Source organism: Dipodomys spectabilis, unplaced genomic scaffold (assembly GCF_019054845.1).
Source record: "Dipodomys spectabilis isolate Male_0828 unplaced genomic scaffold, ASM1905484v1 ptg000026l, whole genome shotgun sequence".
NCBI lineage: Eukaryota > Metazoa > Chordata > Mammalia > Rodentia > Heteromyidae > Dipodomys > Dipodomys spectabilis.
In genome coordinates, this window is record NW_024870703.1 from 5,326,102 (window position 1) to 5,344,493 (window position 18,392).

The 18,392-nt window shown below is 37.6% G+C and overlaps 1 protein-coding gene across 4 annotated transcripts in view; it reads right to left on the reverse strand.

Annotated features, from left to right (window-relative positions):
* Nucleotides 1-1,070: 1,070 nt before the first annotated feature.
* Nucleotides 1,071-18,392, reverse strand: part of Socs5 (suppressor of cytokine signaling 5) — a 39,674-nt gene continuing 22,352 nt past the window's right edge. For 3 of the 4 annotated variants that reach the window (XM_042675447.1, XM_042675446.1, XM_042675445.1), the window contains one exon: nt 1,071-5,282. In XM_042675447.1, coding sequence (XP_042531381.1) covers nt 3,660-5,270 — 1,611 coding nt within the window. In that variant the 5' untranslated portion in view covers nt 5,271-5,282 and the 3' untranslated portion in view covers nt 1,071-3,659. Of the gene's footprint in view, nt 5,283-17,914; nt 17,937-18,392 lie in introns of those variants that run through there. The other variant, XM_042675448.1, reaches the window with a different exon arrangement.

Below are 18,392 nucleotides of genomic sequence, written 5' to 3' on the forward strand. Positions count from 1 at the left end.
CTTGGGATTTTGTAAAAATGGAACTTGTAATTCAAGTATCATTTTATGGTTAAAAACCAGTCTTATGAGCCTGGTGCCGGTGGCTCACACCTGTAATCTTAGCTACTCAGAAGGCTGAGATCTGAGGATGGCGGTTCAAAGCCAGCCCGGGCAGGAAAGTCCAGAAGACTCTTATCTCCAATAAAACCACCAGAAAACCAGAAGTGGTGCTGTGGCTGAAGTGGTAGAACACTAGCCTTGAGCTGAAAAGCTGAAGGGCAGCACCAAGGCCCAGAGTTCAAGCCCCACTCCTGACCTAAAAACCCGAAACCAACCAACCAAACAACTAGTCTTAGAAGTGGCACTGTGGCTCAAGTGGTAGAGTGCTAGCCTTGAGCTGAAGAGCTGAGGGACAACACCTAGGCCGAGTTCAAGCCCCACAACTGACAAAAAAAACCAAAAAACAAAAAATCCAAAAACCCCACAGAAAAACCAGTCTTGTGTAACCCTTCTAAAAGACCAGATGAACACAGGTTGTTTTGTGAATAGTAATTCGGCCTTGCTTTTTTTTGTCTAAGAAATATACATTTAATCATGACTCAATATATTTAAAGCAACCTGTTTCTTGTCTTTTACTGTAAGAAAAATGTGTGAGGCAAATGCTGATAAATGGTCTCAGTTAAGTGACTGCAGTACAGATAAGACTAAGTAATCTTTAGGAGAAGATAGATTTGATTCACTTAGGAATATTCTTTAGATAGAATAAGGCTTCTATATGACTTTAAGCCAGATGTCTGAATATTGTTGTCATAAACATGAATAAATGTCATATGCATACATAAATGTACACATTATATATGTATACATATAATGCAAAGACAGGTAGAAGAAAGGGGGGGAAAGTGAGAGTTGGACAAAGAAGGACAGATGTGTGGGTGTGTATATATAGGTAAAAGAGAAAGAATGAAGATATGAATCAAAGCAATCCTTCTTTGAGCTAATTATTTCACTATGAAGACTTGCCATACTCTCTAATGATTTTCCTGGTTTGTAGTAAAACGCGCTTCAAAAGGACCAAAAAGACACAAATTTAGTTGACAGACTACAATGGATTCAGAAAAAGACACAGTGAATATAGACTTATGTGCACTCTCATGCTGGTGATTTTCTTTTTAAAATGTAAGCCACTAATGTTTTAAGAAAAAAATTTAAACCTAAAGTTGCATATTAATTTTATACACAAACTGAAACATAATGACTTTTAGCACAGTGTATACATGCTTACATAAACTCAAATAGTTACACATTCAAAACAATTTGCTTTAACATATGAAAATTCTGAAAAACATATAAGCATCAATACTTTCTATAAAACTACAGTTAGAACATCAATTTGCTACAAGCATATAAAAACATCAAGTGCTTTCTTGGAGTTTCAAGTTACCTCTTTACAACACCATCTTGTTTGCATATATAGTCCTTCAATAATCAGTAGGGATTTTTTTTTTCCTCAAGAGGTTTATTTTCCAGATACATTATAAGCTCAAGAAAACAGACCTAACAATTACACAATATAATTATGTCTAACAACTTAATTGCACATAACATTTTAAAGTAGGTTTGGGTGAAGTTCTCAAATACTTTGGTATATGTTCTTCAGGGACTTCTATTAGAAAAAAAAGTAAGTCCAAGTCCCTTTAATCCCCATTTTGTATTAAAATGGACGAGTCTTTGGTTAAAATTCTATATTTTGGGAATTTATTATTAAAATGGTCCCCAAACCAATAAATAGTGCTGATGTATAACTAGTTCACCAGACTTCACTTAACCTGTTTCTGATGCAGTTGTATGCTTTAAATATTCATTTACTAAAATAATGTCACTGACAGTTTCAATCTTTCACTTAGAGGCAGAGAAATCAGTAGGTTTTTCATTTCTCTGTGAATTATCTGTTGTTACCTAAACTTATATGATAATTTCAGTAACTACAGATTAGGATTAGAAAGATGTAGAGCATTAATTTTAGAGTTAGCTTATTCTGATAAGTCAGTATTAGACTGTATATGAATCTGCATTAACTAGAGAATAGGTTGTCGGGTAATGTTAACTTTAGAAACCCAAACCATTCTATGTGTAAGAGAAAACTGATGCAAATGTATAAAACAGCAGATATACAAGAACACCAAACATACTTTATTAGCACAAAGAAGCAGCCATAACAAGGCACAGCAAGCAGAAACATACATTAGCAGTCAAAGGATTAGTGTTGCATACAAATATAGCTTTTCTTTTTTGTAGCCTTGGCAATAGCCATAGGAATATAAAATAACCTTCTGTAGCAGCTGGTATGGAAACTAAGAAGCACTCACCAGCAGCACAGAACACATTAACAAAAAGACAAGAATGGATTTGGCTACTGTAGTGCAAAGTGTCTAGGACAGAACTGAAGTCAGTTCAATACTAAGAAGCAAACACTAGAACTTGGTAACACTTCCCAAAGCACTCACTCAAGTTGTATTATATACTATTCTAAATGACAAAAAGGTGCTAAGTAAAGTTATTTACAAATACATGGTTGTATAGTACCTTTAAATCTGCAATTTAGTTTTCAGATTTTCCATTAAGAATGAACTGCACTGAAGTTCTATAAATTATACTTACGCAATTCAGCTATGAGAGCTTACAACAAAGAGATAAATACTGCCATCCAAATTATTAATTATAGTTTAGCAATAATCTCAACAGCAACAATCATTGTAGTTACTATTGTCTGACTGTATGGGCATCTTCTAGTCTCATTTTCTTCATAGTTTACAACCTTGTTATGGACATAGGAAAAGACCCAACTTTAATGAAACAACATTTAGACCTCCTATTAACACACACACACACACACACACACACACACACACACACACACACACACACACGCTCTCTCTCTCTCTCTCTCTCTCCAATTGCAGCAGCTATTCCAAATGCCTATTTTAAGTTGAAGCCTTATTTAAAAAATACCAAGGACCTTTAAATAAAATTCTACTACTATCTTTCTAAATCTGAAATTTTAAGAACAACTATTTAGAAAACCTGGTCTACTTAACAGTACCTTTTGCAGAAGAGAAAAGGAAACTAACTATAAACTACATCCACACTTAAGTGAACTGCACTATGCCCTTGTGGCCAGAAAATTGCTTTTTTTTTTCCTGAAAGGGAGGCAGTCTACTTATTTGTTTGCTTGTTTGCTTGTTTTTGGACTTTCAAAGCTTGATTTCTGGTAACTACAAACATCACTACTTTGGAAGGTTATAGAAAAATGCTTAGAAAAAATAATTTAAAACATTAGTCACACTGTTGAAATACTCATCCAATAATTTGTTCTTCAGTAAGAAATAGAACTCTTCATAGCAAATGCCCCAGAGTTGCCTTGTTCAATTACTATAGCCACTAAAACCAAACTGCTAGCTAAACTGACAAATGTTTTCATAGCCTCACTGACACCAGCCTTATCCTGCTGTTGCAATAGGCACCACTGTCTGTGTCAAGCACTTCGCAGCTGACAGAGGCTACTCATTAAGCTTACGTCCCGTGTGAAAATCCTAGCACTGACACTGTGCTTCCTATAGGTATACTGTCTAGTACACATAAAAGCAGACCCAGTTAATGCCCCTTGGGGTCAGAAGAATTTACTTTGCCTTGATTGGCTCTCGTTCTAACCAGCGAACTCTAACTTTTTGCTTATAATGATACTCTTTTAGGAAATCCTGTAACATTGATGGCAGAGGGAGCCCATCAATTCCATCATATGTGGTGCACCTGCAGATTACCGCACGGCAGATATACTGCAGGCTGAAAGGAAAAGTCCTATTCAGTGATATAGTTAGCAACGGTTCAAAAAACATGCAAGAACTGGGATCCTTATAATGTTCTAGAAGTCCTGTTACAGTGGAGGAGTGAAATACACATGGGTCGTGGGCATCAAAACTGAAGTTGTGATTCCACTGTTCAATTCTGGCATGCAGTGATCTGTTGTAGCGGCGGAAGCTCACAGAGAAGAGGTAGTCCTCTTGCGCAGAGTCCCTGAGCAAAAACGTGCCTTCAGGTTTCCCTTCAAGAAGGGCTTCTGCTTCGTAACGGTCCATCACTCCCCAGTAACAGGGATTCCCTGTGATCTGAAGCAGATCTGGCACAAGGCAGTGTATGTAATCAATCTGCGTATGGACTTTCCACGCTCCCTGTCTGCTCATGTGGGCATGGCTGTCTCCAGACACCTGGCGCTGCTTCTGCCTCCAGGACTGCAGACACAGGGTGGTTGTGTCCTCCTCTGAGTCACAATGACCTTGGGGAACTGCAGTGTTGTCCCCACTTATTTCTGTCATTCCAGGAGCTAACTTTGGTCCCAGTTTATATAATGGATTTACCTGTGCAGTAGCTTCAAATGTATGTATTTGTGCATTAGGAGGAGGGTCTACCCCTTCTTCAATACTAAGCCTTCTTCTCTCTCGAAGTCTGTCTTCTTCATCTTCTGTTGAAACCAACGATGGATCAAATGTATCAAAAAATGTTGAATGTGGGCTCACGGGAGCTGTATGCTGTTTAATCAAATGCCATTTTTGGGCTAAATCTGAGCCAGCAGGGAAAGGGCATTTCTCTAGCATTAATTCAGAAAGATGTATTTTCCTTTTGTTGGAGAAGAGTGGCTTTGAGTGCTTGCTGTAAGTCCTCATGGGGAAACACAGGCCCACAGTGTCTTGTAACCTCTGTCTCAGCGAGCGGCTGCCCAGGGCTCTACTGGAAACACTGTCCATATCATGCACAGAGCTTACTCCATAGCGCCTCTCTCGCCTTTGAAGTCCATTTCGAGTTCTACCAAACTTTTTATCAGTATCTAATGAACTTTGGGTCTTTGTGGAACAGGAATGTTTTTTCTTCCCACCCCATGGGGCATGTCGAGAGTAGGAATCTCTTCGAGAAAGCCTTGTTCCTGGGACAACACCTGAGTCACTGTCCTTCTCAATGCTTATTTCAACAATCTGAGGGATTTCTGCAGCACAATTTTGGTTTCTCCTCGAAGAATTCTTTGAAGGGCTTAATCCCAGTTGTAAGGCCACATTTTCTCTTAAGGGACTGCTTTGTTGCTGAGGAGATGAGTCTCCCAGACTCATGTTTTTCTCTTTGACAGATAAACATCTGTTGGAGTTCATGTCCATACTTTCACTACGGCTTCCTCCTTCATGACCAAAGAGATTCTGACACCTGTACTTGAAGTTATTCCACATTTTCCCCACTTTATCCATTGATTATAAGATCTAAAGACAAAAAAGAAAATGGGGGGAAAATGAATTAATCAAAGTGACATGTGAAGCTACCAAAGGAAGCGCCCTTTTCACAGTAATATGGTCAAGAATTTGTCTCACTTTGCCTGCTTATTAAGGTGAGGCATTGTGTTTGGTGGCAGTAAGACAGTTGGCCCTTCAGTGGCACTGACCATTACTCACTCAGAGCTCAGGTGATCTTAAGGAACAAGTCTCTTCTAGTCTAGTACAGTTTTATATGATAATAAATGGTATACTATTCCAGATACTAGAAGAGCCATATTCAAGAAGTCCAAAAGTCTAGCTTTATTCTCCATATATCTAAAATAACTTTTGTTCTGTAAGGTATTTTTCTTATGATCAAACTATCCCTGAAAAATGACTGTTAAAGAAAATATAACTGAACTTAAAACACACTATCTTTTATGTCTTTGTTGCCTTGTATGTCCCTCCCCCATGGTATAACCCCTGCTTTCACTATATATGATGTTGGTATAAGTGGAGGGGAAGGGCAAAAACAAATTGTTAAAACAGGGACACAGGAGGACCCATTGCAACAATGAGATGTACAAGTCGTTATGTCAAAAAATGAACTTTACAACTTTGGTAGGGGGGCGCGGGGGAGGATACAAAGGGATGGGAAGGAGAAACAAAGCAGGAGGCTACAATGCTTGATAAGAAATGTGCTCTTTATCTTACCCATGTAATTGTAACCCCTCTGTACAGTATTTTCACAATAAAAATATATATTAAAAAACACACTATCTTTGCAAGTTACATGAACAGTAGGATATACAGAAAACATACAGAAAACAACTTGTCAAGAAGTGGCGCTGTAGCTCAAGTGGTAGAGCACTCGCCTTGAGCTGAAGGACAGTGCCCAGGCCCAGAGTTCAAGCCCCACGGCCGACCAAAAAAAAAAAAAAAAAAAAAAAAGAAAACAACTTGTCAGTACACAGAAGACAGTTTCTAATACTGACCCCTTAGTTTAGTTTAGTTCCACAGATACATCTTCCTAATCTAGGGACTGTTAGCAGATTGTATGGTGACATAGTAGTCTAATGCAAAAAAAGGCACTGCGCTTTCACACTCCTTGGGGATGTTATGTGGGCAGCTGTAATACTAGAAAACAGAAATTAGTAACAGTGATTCACAGAATAGTTCACCTAAGAATCAAGTTATTTCAACTATCTTGGTATTTACAATGCCCTACTTGAGATTCTTTTGTTTTTCTATTACCTCATCGTTTTATATAAAGTTACACAGGAATGAAAACAATTATTAAATTTCAATTGCCCTAGTTCTAGAATTAAAATCGATTATCAACTTTCACATTTATACATGTTTAGCCATTCGTAAAATTAACTCAAGCAGTTGTGGGCATAGCTCAAGAGGTATAAATCCTTCCTAGAAAGAACAAGGCCCTACCCAGCCATACCACTTTTAGGCATCTATCCTGAACAACAGGAATCAGTATACAAGGACACATGCACCTCCATGTTTATTGCAGCACTGTTCACAATAGCCAGGATATGGAAACAACCAAGATGTCCCACCACAGATGAATGGATCAAAAAACTGTGTTATCTATGCACAATGGTACATTATGCAGCCATTAGAAATGACAAAATAATGGCATCTGCAGGAAAATGGATGGAGACAGAAGAAACCATGTCGAGCGAGGTAAGCCAAGAGCAAAGAGACAAATGGCACATGGTCTCCTTGATAAGTGGATGTTAAATCCAAAATGTAAGGTGATACAACATAGTTAACAAGGCTTAAGAAACAAAGGACTTCCACTCATCTGGTCGAATCACTACTAAATAACCCCATGCTGCTGATCACATATATGGTATATATGTGCACACCAGAGGGAAACTAGGAGGAGGACACAGAACTGGAGGGAATCAGGGAAAAACATACAACAGCGGGACCCATCATCTGCACTGGACATTGACCAAAATGAACTAAGCAACTCAATGGTAGTGATGGTAGGGAGGGAATGAGTGGGAAAAAGGGAACAGCTAACGCTATGCAAAATAAAAGAAATGTACATACCACCCAATGTAGAAGAAATAACTGTACTGTTAAAGCTCATAGAACTCATGTTATAGACCATGATAGACAATATGCCCCATGAAAGTTAGAATGTGTTTGTGACCTAACTAAGCATCACTATTCCACAATACTGTGAAATCTGGGAAATTATGTAATCACTTAACCACAGTAAGAATTGAAAAAAAAAAAAAAAAAAAAAAAAAGAACAAGGCCCTGAGTTCAAACTTCAATACTGACAAAAAGAAGTAGAATTTTCTTTTGCCTAAAAAAATCTGAACTGGAATCTTACATGATCTACTAAAGGGGTAGTTTCTGCAAGACAGACAATATGAGTCTCTAAGTAGTTGGCCTGGTCTCAAAGAAGAGATGTTGGCTCCTTAATGAAAAGATTGACCAATAAACAGTACATTTGTATTCTTAAAGTTAAGAGTAAAATATTCACAGGTTTTATGGTTTTCTTGCTTTATTAGGCTTACCAAAAACTGATCTAGATTTTATCACATAAAGGCTTTTCTCCACAATCATTTAATTCAAGTGTAAAGCAGTGTCAACAGAAAGATATGACCTAGCACTTAGGGGCTGGTTGAATAAGGAATCTTCTGGGGAGGTGCTATTTCAAAATTTTATTCTGAACGGTGTGTAGGAAGGAATCAGGATAGTGAGAGAATTAGGCAGAGAGAACAGCATTTGCAAATGCTTCAAAACAGGGCATAAACAATGGCTGAGGTCAATATGGCCTAGTGACTAAGGGTAAGAGTATCAAGATAAAGCTGCAGAGATAGGCCCTGTAGTCCATGACAAAAAAGCAAGAATGATAACGAACTGAATGAAGACTCCTGTAGAAGTTCAAATAAGAGCTGGATTAGGAAGGTGAAAACAGAGATGAATATGAGATATTTATATGTCAAGCCTTTAGAATTGATTACTGGGAATGTTAGGAGAGTATCATATTTCACAAGTTGGAAACAAGAGATAGAACAGTACTGCCAAGTTGGGCTTAAATCTAATTTTGAAATGTAGTTGCAGCTATCATAAAGATATCTATTAGCCCACTGGTATACACTCATGGAATACTTCACAGAAAAATGATAAACTATAGCTATTTACATCAATATACATGAATCTCAAAAAACATGCCTACAGAAAGGTATTATAAACTTGCCTTTCAAATAAGCAAACCCCAAAATATAGTTTATATACACACAAAACACATGTAGAATACAATATAAAAAGCAACTCAGCTGGGCACTGGTGGCTCATGCCAGTAATCCTGATCTGAGGATTGCAGTTCAAAACCAGCTGGGGCAGGAATAAACCACCAGAAAACTGGAAGTGGTACTGTGGCCCAAAGTGGTAGAGTGCTAGCCTTGAGCCAAAAGAGCTCAAGGACAGTGCCCAGGCCCTTGCCCACCCCACCCCCCCAAAAAACAACTCAGGATAATAGTTGTCTATTGCGAGGAGGAACAGAGACTCAAGAGGGTACTCAGGAGGTTTCTAACACCCTAGGACTTTTCTTTTTCTTTTTCTTTTTTTTTTTTTTTGGGTCCGGTTATGGGGCCTGAACTCTGGGCCTGGGTGCTGTCCCTCAGCTCTTCAGCTCAAGGCTAGCGCTCTACCACTTGAGCCACAGTGCCACTTCTGGCTTTTTTCTTTTTTCTTATGTGGTGCTGAGGAATTGAACCCTCATGCATGCAAGGCAAGCGCTCTACCACTAAGCCACTTTCCCAGCCCGGACTTTTCTCTTTCTTCTGTCCATTATATTTGGCTGTACTTTTCTTAAATATATTTACTTTATGTAAGATATTGGAGATTGAGAAACATACTCAGTCTAAGAAGTCTACAATCCAGCAAAGAAGGCAAACAAATCAGAATACAACCTAAGTGGGATTTTAATTAGCGCTTTAAGAATATGAAGCACCATGCAACTTATCTCTTTGTTGATAAACTGTGGCAGACTGCTAGCTGAATCCTATACCTACTTTTTCCTCTCTTTTACATTATTGTCATTAGATGGTACAGAGCTATCCCAATAAACAGTCTGTTTCTCACTCTTCCTTGTACAAGGCCCTGGACAATATCTGCCAATGAGATGAAGCAGATCTACAAGTAGGAGCTTTGGGAACATTTTTCTAAGAGACAATTGGCCTGGCCCTAAGCCAAAGACTTTTTGCTGTTGTTGTTTTGGTTTTTTTCCCCCTTTTTCTTCCTTTATCATACTGCTTCAAACAATGCTACCTCAATTTTGGGCCAGGAGGACAAATGTCAAACTCAAGAGATTCTGAAGCCCTAAATTGGAAATTACTTCCTTGATGACATCATGGAGCAGAGCATTTCAGGCACAGACATTACAAAGGCACAGACTCATTAAAAGGCCTCACTATCAAAAAGTGGGGAGGGGTTCTAAGAACTGGAGGTTCCATTGAAGAAAGAGTAACTTAAAAGGCTAGAAGAGATATTCTCAAGGGTCTTAACACGCCATTCTAAGAAGAATAACTTTATTCTTGGATTTGGTCTTATAAATAACTATATATAACTTCACAGACGGTTCTATGTACATTCTAGTCAGAAAACAAAGCAGTGTGAATTAAGAGGTTGTGAGGACTGGGGAGTAGAGAGAGGGAAAGAAAAACATTTCTATGACATAAAAGATACTGATTTTAGTAAATGCTGATGCTATTTGTCATGAAGAAAGGATTATGACGTCTGAGAGGTAAGGGAGATAAGTATGTTAAATATGTATAATTTGGTAATGTTTTGATTAAAGGATTAGAACATCTGCCCTCTAAAGTAAACTAATGTCTGTCAATTATGGTTTAAGTATGACCACTAACTGAAAATAGATTTCATTTTATGATATAGCCATACCTATGGTGCCTTGCCACAAGTGGCTGTCCTAAGTAACAAGAAGCTGAACAGTACTAATGTGATCCTCATCAAAGAGTCATACAAATATTAAAAAAAGTACTATTAAAAGTTATTAGAAGCTTCAATTTTTTTGTAGCAGTATTCTTTTTTTCCTTCAACAATCATGTAATTTTTGTAAATTTTTAGCTGCAATGTTTCCACTATTTTTAATTCTTCTTAAACATGAGTAAAAATACTATTACTATTACATGCTGATCAGACCCAAAATATAGTGTGGGATATTGGAGTTTACCAGCTGAAAATTGTAGAGGTTGTTTTATGTTTTAACCTGATACTCTATTTTTTACTGGTTTTGGTGTGCCTCTGGTATCTCAAACCATATGAATGTTACTGGTACCTTACTCTATAAAAGCAAAATGCTTGCAAATGAACACTGTCAGAAAACCATTTTTAAAGGATAGAATATTTGGCTTTCCAAATTTAGACTTGTTACTCAGATCATTTGTGTCTAAGAATAATTTTCTTGTTTGAAGGATTATAGTTTTGCTCTTTTTTCTCTCTTTAAACATTGAATTTCAGCTGATATTTTCCATCTCCTACACAGGTTATTCTTTTTTTGGGGTCCGGTCATGGGGCCTGAACTCTGGGCCTGGGCGCTGTCTCTCAGCTCTTTAGCTCAAGGCTAGCGTTCTACCACTTGAGCCACAGCGCCACTTCCGGCTTTTTTCTTTTTGCTTATGTGGTGCTGAGGAATCGAACCCAGGGCCTCAGGCATGCAAAGCAAGCACTCTACCAGTGAGCCACCTTACCATCCCCTCAGGTTATTCTTTTTTATTATTAAAAAAAAATGAAGCTGGACATGGTGCATGGTTATAATCCCAACACCTGGGAAGCTGAAGCAGGAAAACTGAGTTTTTGTCTCAACAAAGGAAGGAAGGAGAAAGGGACTACATGTATTATTTCCCAAAGACTGATATTAAAAACTTCTCTAATAATGATTTATTACACCATTTTTTGATATTTTAAGACTAAAGCTAATAGGGAAACTAGCTATTGTCAAAATGGATATAAGTAATCCATCACTACATAGCATAGCCCAAGTCCTCAAAATCAAGAAATGAAAGTATATTATTAATGAACACAAAGGACAAAATCCTACAGCTTTTTTTTTTTTTTTTTTGGGGGGGTCTGGTCGTGGGGCCTGAACTCTGAGCCTGGGCGCTGTCCCTCAGCTCTTCAGCTCAAGGCTAGCGCTCTACCACTTGAGTCACAGCGCCACTTCCAGTTTTTTTTTTGCTTATGTGGTGCTGAGGCATCGAACCCAGGGCCTCATGCATGCAAGGCAAGCGCTCTACCACTGAACCACCTTCCAGCCCAACACCTACAGCTTTTAAGATAATCTTAAGCCTTGTTCCTCCTAACCTCACTAGATTCCCAGGACCCAGATGTTCCACACCGTCATCAGAAAGTACCATATAAATCAGTATTAGAAAATACAATTCTTTATATAATCTTGGAGGGGTAAAAATGTAAATTATTTTAATTAGCATATTGTGTCACTGTTAATTTGATTCTTGCCTAAACATTAAATTTTAATGGAAATTTTCTTTCCAAATGTGAACTGATTTAAGACTGAACTTATGCAGACTTACTTTGACATGCTTTTCCACGTGCTGTTCTGTCTGGAATGCCTAACTTACTTAAAACTACCCTTGGCAAAAGACTACATTTCTCAAGTCTCAGTTCAACTGCTATCTTTCAGTAGAGGCTTCCAATCTCCTCCAGGCTACTCCAGTGGTATGCAGCTAACCCAGCTCCCAGAAGAAGAAAAAGCTCCAACATGATCAGTTCTGTTATCATCTTGGTTTTCAAAACCTAAATTTGTTTCAATGCAGTTGTTATACTAGGGTACAACATAAGCACCATGCAAATCCCATTTGCTTGATATAAAAAAAGGAAATAGAATTTTAGCTATTTACACTTAGACTTGCCTACAGTGAATTCAGTAAGAAATGTCATAGTCAAGGCTTGACTCAGCACAGTACAGACTATTTTTCTAATTTGACCTATTAATTTAACATGATTCTAATCAACCCTCATCTTTCATGTTTTTTTGGTAGATGTAAACCGATTCTAAAACTGCAAAGCAAAAACAAAACAAAACAAAAACCTAGACTAAAACAAAACTTAAAAGAATTTAGTACTTGATACTAAAAAGCTACAATAAGACAGCATGGTACTACAAGAAGGACAGACACATAAATTCATGAAAACAGAAGAACTGAGGAAGAGACATAAGCAAATATGGTCAACTGATTTTTAACATAGGTACAAAATCCATTCAAGAGATTAGTCTTTCAAAAAATGGTATTATAATTGCCTTTCATATGTAACAATGTGAAACTCAACCTGAACTTGACACTTTGAACAAAAATGAACTCAAAATACATCACAGACTGTAAACCCATAAAACTTGAAGAAAATAAAGGAGCAAACTACAGACTAGAAGAACCTTGCAAATGATACACCCAGCACTGAATTTGTATTCTGATTATGTAAGAACTCTCAAAACTCAACAGTAAAAAAAAATGAAACCCAGTTTTAAAATGAGCGGAAAGACTTGAACAGAGAGTTTATTCATCAAAAAGAAAGCATTCATGCAACTAATTACATGAAAGTATGTTCAACATTGTTTTCCATCACAGATATATGCAAAAAAACATAAACAAAAATAAAAATTCTGGCTAAGGTAACAATTTGAACTTTTCTACATCACTGGAAGGCATGCAAAAAATGTCATTTCTGAAAAGTTTGGTAATTTCTTATGAAGTTAAACATACATTAACCATATGATTAAACAATCACTACCTTGGTATCTATCCTAGAGAAATAAAAACTTATATTGATACAAAACCCTGTACACAAATACTATTCATAATCACTCCCAACAGGAAATAACATGTGTCCTTCAACAGGTGGAGAATATACAAAATGTAGTGCAGCCACACAATAGAATATTACTGAGCAATAAAACAACCATTGATGTGTTCAGTAACTGAAAAGAACTTCAAAGGCATTATGGGGAGTGAAAATAGCCAATCTCAAAAGGTAACAAACACTACTTCCACTGAGAAGACATCAGTAGTTTCACAGTATAGGGAGATAGCCAGGGTATATGAATATGGTTAAAAAAGGTACAACCAGGTAGTATTTTGGGGTAACAGTATGGGTCTGTATTCGGCCTGTGGTGGAATATGTGGAATAAGGTGGATTCATGTATTAGTTAAAACATATAGACTTTATATGCCAAATAGTACATTTTTCTGTATGCTAATTAAAATGTAAAAACCTTGAAAAGTACATAGTATATAATGTATTTTAGAACTTTCTAAATTTTTTTACAAATTAAGGCTCAAAAGTGAATGATAAGTATGTGTTTATCAATAGATGGGAGACTGAGGAAACTTAATTTTTTTCTATTTTTATTGCATACATAGATTTACAAAGGGGCTTCCATACATGCAGATAGAGTACCCACTGTTACTTCTACTTATCCTCTTTTCCCCCTTGAGACAAAGCCAAACCTGGTGCCTCATGCTTGTAATCTTAGCTACTCAGGAAGCTGAGAACTGGTGAATTGTGGTTTGAAGCCACCAACTAACTAGCAAAAAGCTAGACTGGAGAGTAGCTGCCTTGAGCAATAAAGGAGAGAACTTGAGGAACTTAGTTCAAGGCTCTATACCAGGGATTTCAACAGGTTTCATTGTTGTATTTTCATACATGTGTGTAACTTTTTTCAAATTCATAACCTCTTCCTTTTGACCTACTTCTCTCCCACTGGGACCTTTTACCTACCTCTACCAAACTAAACATATTTTATATATCTGTTATTCTTTCTTTCTCTCCTTCCTTCCTTTCCTTTTCCTTTCTCTCCCTCCCATCTCTTCCTTCCTTCCTTCCTTTTCTTTTCTTTTGTCCGTCCTGTGGCTTGAACTCAAGGCCTGGGTGCATTTTTGCTCAATGCTAGTGCTCTACAACCTGAGCCACAGCTCTACTTCTGGCTTTTTGGTGGTTATAATTGGAGATAAGAATTTCATGAACTTTCCTGCCCAGGTTGGCTTCAAACCACAATCTTCAGATCTCAGATGACTCTCTGCTACGTTTGGGATCTCAAATGTCCCACAAAAGCCCATATGTAAAAAAATCTGTTTCTTAGGCTGGTGCTTTGAAGGTTGAAGAAACAAACCTTAGGGAGGTAAGACCTAGTGAGGAATTTTAAAGTATTGGAAGCATGCCCTCAAAGAGACTGTGGGGGACTCTGTCCGGTTTCTTTCTCTGGTCCCTGGAGGTGAACAGGTTGTACTGCCACATGCTCTCATTTTGACATGCTGCCATGAGGCCCAAATCAAGGGGGGCAACTGGTATTCACTAAGACCTATTCACTAAAACTGAATGAAAATTTCCCTCTTTTATTTATTTATTTATTTATTGGGTCCAGTCGTGGGGCCTGAACGCTGGGCCTGGGCGCTGTCCCTCAGCTCTTCAACTCAAGGCTAGCGCTCTACCACTTGAGTCACAGCGCCACTTCTGGCTTTTTTTACTTTTGCTTATGTGGTGCTGAGGAATCGAACCCAGGGCCTCATGCATGCAAGGCAAGCGCTCTACCACTGAGCCATCTTCCCAGCCCGAACATTTCCCTCTTTTAAACTATCTCAAGTGTTTTGTTAGAGTAACTAAAATGGTTCAACACAATGCCTCAACCAATCATAATAGTTATTAACACCTACTGGGCACTGGTGGTTCATACCTGTAATCCTATCTATTCAGGAAGCTGAGACCTAGATGACTGTGGTTCAAAGCAGCCAGGTAGAAATGTCTGTGAGATTCCATTTCCAATTAACCAGTAAAAATGCCAGAGTGGAGGTATGGCTCAAGTAGTAGGGCTCCAGCTGTAAGCAAGGAAGTGGCTCCAAGTTCAAGCTCCAGTATTAGCACACACACACATAAAAATTTATTAACACTGAATATCAGTTTGCTATAAATATTAACATGTAAAAAAGAAAAAATTTGAGATGAAAACATACAATACATAACTCTAAATGAACATTTCATATTCATAGTATTCACTTGGTTTTTAGGATAGAAATGACAATGTTGTCCATTATTACAAAGTTGCCTCATTTTGTTTCTAATAGTAGTTTCAGATTTATTGTCATCAGAATTCTCTTAACAGCAAACTATGTACTTTGAAGAACGCTGACTAGACTCAAAGAACTAAAATTGGTCATCATTGCACTACTCTGTGAAACTACTTCAAGAAAGCACAAAAGATTTCTTTTCCCACAGTCAAATCAGTACACTAAAAGATAGCAATTAAAATAAAATCAGATGATTAAGACATTTATTTAAATTAGTCACCTATCTTACTGTTCCTAATTTTTTAGAAATCTTAGTGCATTGGTCATAAGTTTAATGTGAGAGCATTAGGTCTAGTTTCAAACAACAATGCTTATGTTAATCATAAATTTGAGGATGTGAGCCATTTTCTATTATGTTAAATACAAAATCTGGCACAATTAAAAAATTGGCAACAAATATTTACCTGCCAATCAACAAACTGATTACTGAATGCTCAAAATATTCCAAACTCTAAACGTTACATAAAAGTGACTTAGCCAAGGAGACAACACAGGCCTATGAGATGTTTAGACACTAGACTGCAAATAATAAAGGACTATGTAATAGAATCAAGGAACATCTAAATAGACATCAGATCATTATTTCATATATCTTCCATATCTGTCTCTTCCCACCGAAGAGATACTCATCTGACATAGGAAGAAACTGATTTGCTAGTTCAGAGCCCCCTCTCATCTCTGTCATTAACATTTTTTTGCTAAGTCCAAACTGCCATGTACCATAAAAAAGACTTTTCTTTCATTCACCTTTGATTTGGATTTGACTAAATAAGAAAGTAAGGGCAAGCAGAGTTTCCTTCTAGAAGGAACTCATTCAGAATGTCTGCATTTCAGGACAGCTGCTTTGATTCAATACCACCTTCCCACATCCATGTGGAAAAAAGGGCAATGACACCCAAAAGGAAGGGCTGGCGTTGTCCTTGCTTCCTGAGAGTCTGAGCACGCACTTGTATCAAGGGTCTGCTTGTCCTGGGCTCTGCTACACTGGTATGCTATAGTCCCAGGGACTCCCTTAGGATGCACTGTCTGTCTGGCTTAGTTTCACTTTGGTTCCAGTTAAGTCATTCTGAAAACCAGGAAACTGAACCAGATCCCTTACACAATCATAATCTACTAATACACTAAATTAGAAATATTAACCATAGAACACAAACCTTACAGGTTGGTCAGACATAAGTAAAAAGTTTATTAAATCTATTATCTAGCACTCTTATTTTGTTTGCTATCTAGCATTTCGTTTTTCAAGAAATATTAAGCTGTTTAAAAAATGTCATACTGGGAAAGCAAGCATTACTTAAGACGTTAAAACAGTAATTCTTATCTTAAATATTAGATTGGCTAGATTTTTTTGAGGGTGGGGGAGGAGGTTGGTCATGGGGCTTGAACTCTGGGCCTGGGCACTGTCCCTCAGCTCTTCAGCTCAAGTCTAGTGCTCTACCACTTGGGCCACAGGGCCACTTCTCATTTTCTGGTGGTTTACTGGAGATAAACCTGCCTGGGCTGGCTTCGAATTGTGATCCTCAGATCTCAGCCTCCTGAGTAACTACGATGACAGGTGTGAGCCACCAGTGCCTGGCTAGATTTTTTTTTTAACTGTATTTTCTTTGTCTTTTCTTTTTTTGGTACTGGAGATTGAATCTAGGACATTGTACTGCTAGGCAAGTGCTTTGCCAATGAGCTACATCCCAACCCAAATGGTTAGATTTTATAGTAAAACAATCAATGCAAAAAGTCATCATAGTTCTTTATATCATTCAATTAAACTCAAAACAATACTATTCTTATCAATCAGGTAATTTTAGAACCACTGACACCAAGACAGTAGAGCTCCCAGAAACATCATCAGGGGGCAAGAAAAGATCAAATTTATTTTCTTAAGTTCCAGGCCTAAGATAGCTCTAAGTATAAGTAAACAAATAATCTTAACAACTACTGGATGATACCAAAGTGCAAGGTACTGTGCTATTTACTTTACATGGATTAACTTAATGAGTTCTCACAGCAATCTTATAAGGCAGCTAGTTATTACTGTTTTAATGAAAAAGTTTGAGGTACAGGTTATAAATAATTGCTCATGGCCACAGAGCCTGTCACAAAGTCTAATACTAAAATAATAAAGAACCAACTACTGTTACAAACCATCAGGACAACAACAGCAAGCTTAATCAATAGCTCCAATAGCTCACTTTTTTTTTTCAGTAGATACAGCCTTACAATAAAAATGTAGACTAGTAGACTACCATGGCTTGATATCAATTTTAAATTTAGAAGCTAGTAAATTTCTATATTAGTCTTTTCTAAATTGGATTAGGATGAAGTCAATTCTTCCAACCACACTGAGCCTCTGGACCTATAATTATTAAAATTGAAAAAACATTCTAAAATATTTATATTAACTTCATTTTCTGAGTGTATGATGTATGAATGGTAACTCTGGAGTCTATAGCTCTTCATAAACTACAAAATTCCTTTATTCCTTTATCTCTTAAGTGTAACTTTTCTTCCCTGGATTTCTAACATGATACATAGATAGATAGCTGAGTCATTATCATGCCTTTCTAAAGAGCACCATGTCCATATGATTAAGGTGCCCAGAGACAGAGACAGCATATATAATACTTGGTTTAGAAAAGCAAAGATTATGATTTCCATTCTTTCTTCAACATAAGGGTACCTGCACCTTTAGGGAGGTACAAGTAGGAACAGTGGCTAGGAAAGCAAGACTCTAAGTCTTTTTTTTTTTTTTAAGTTGGTCATGGGGCTTGAACTCTGGGCCTGGGTGCTTTCCCTGAGCTCTTCAGCTCAAGGCAAGTGTTCTACCACTTGAGCTACAGTACCCCTTCCGGTTTTCTGGTGGTTAATTGGAGATAAGAGTCTCACAGACTTTCCTGCCCAGGCTGGCAGGCTGGCTTTGAACTATGATCCTCAGATATCAGCCTTCTGGATAGCTAGGATTACAGGTGTAAGCCACCGGCGCCTGGTT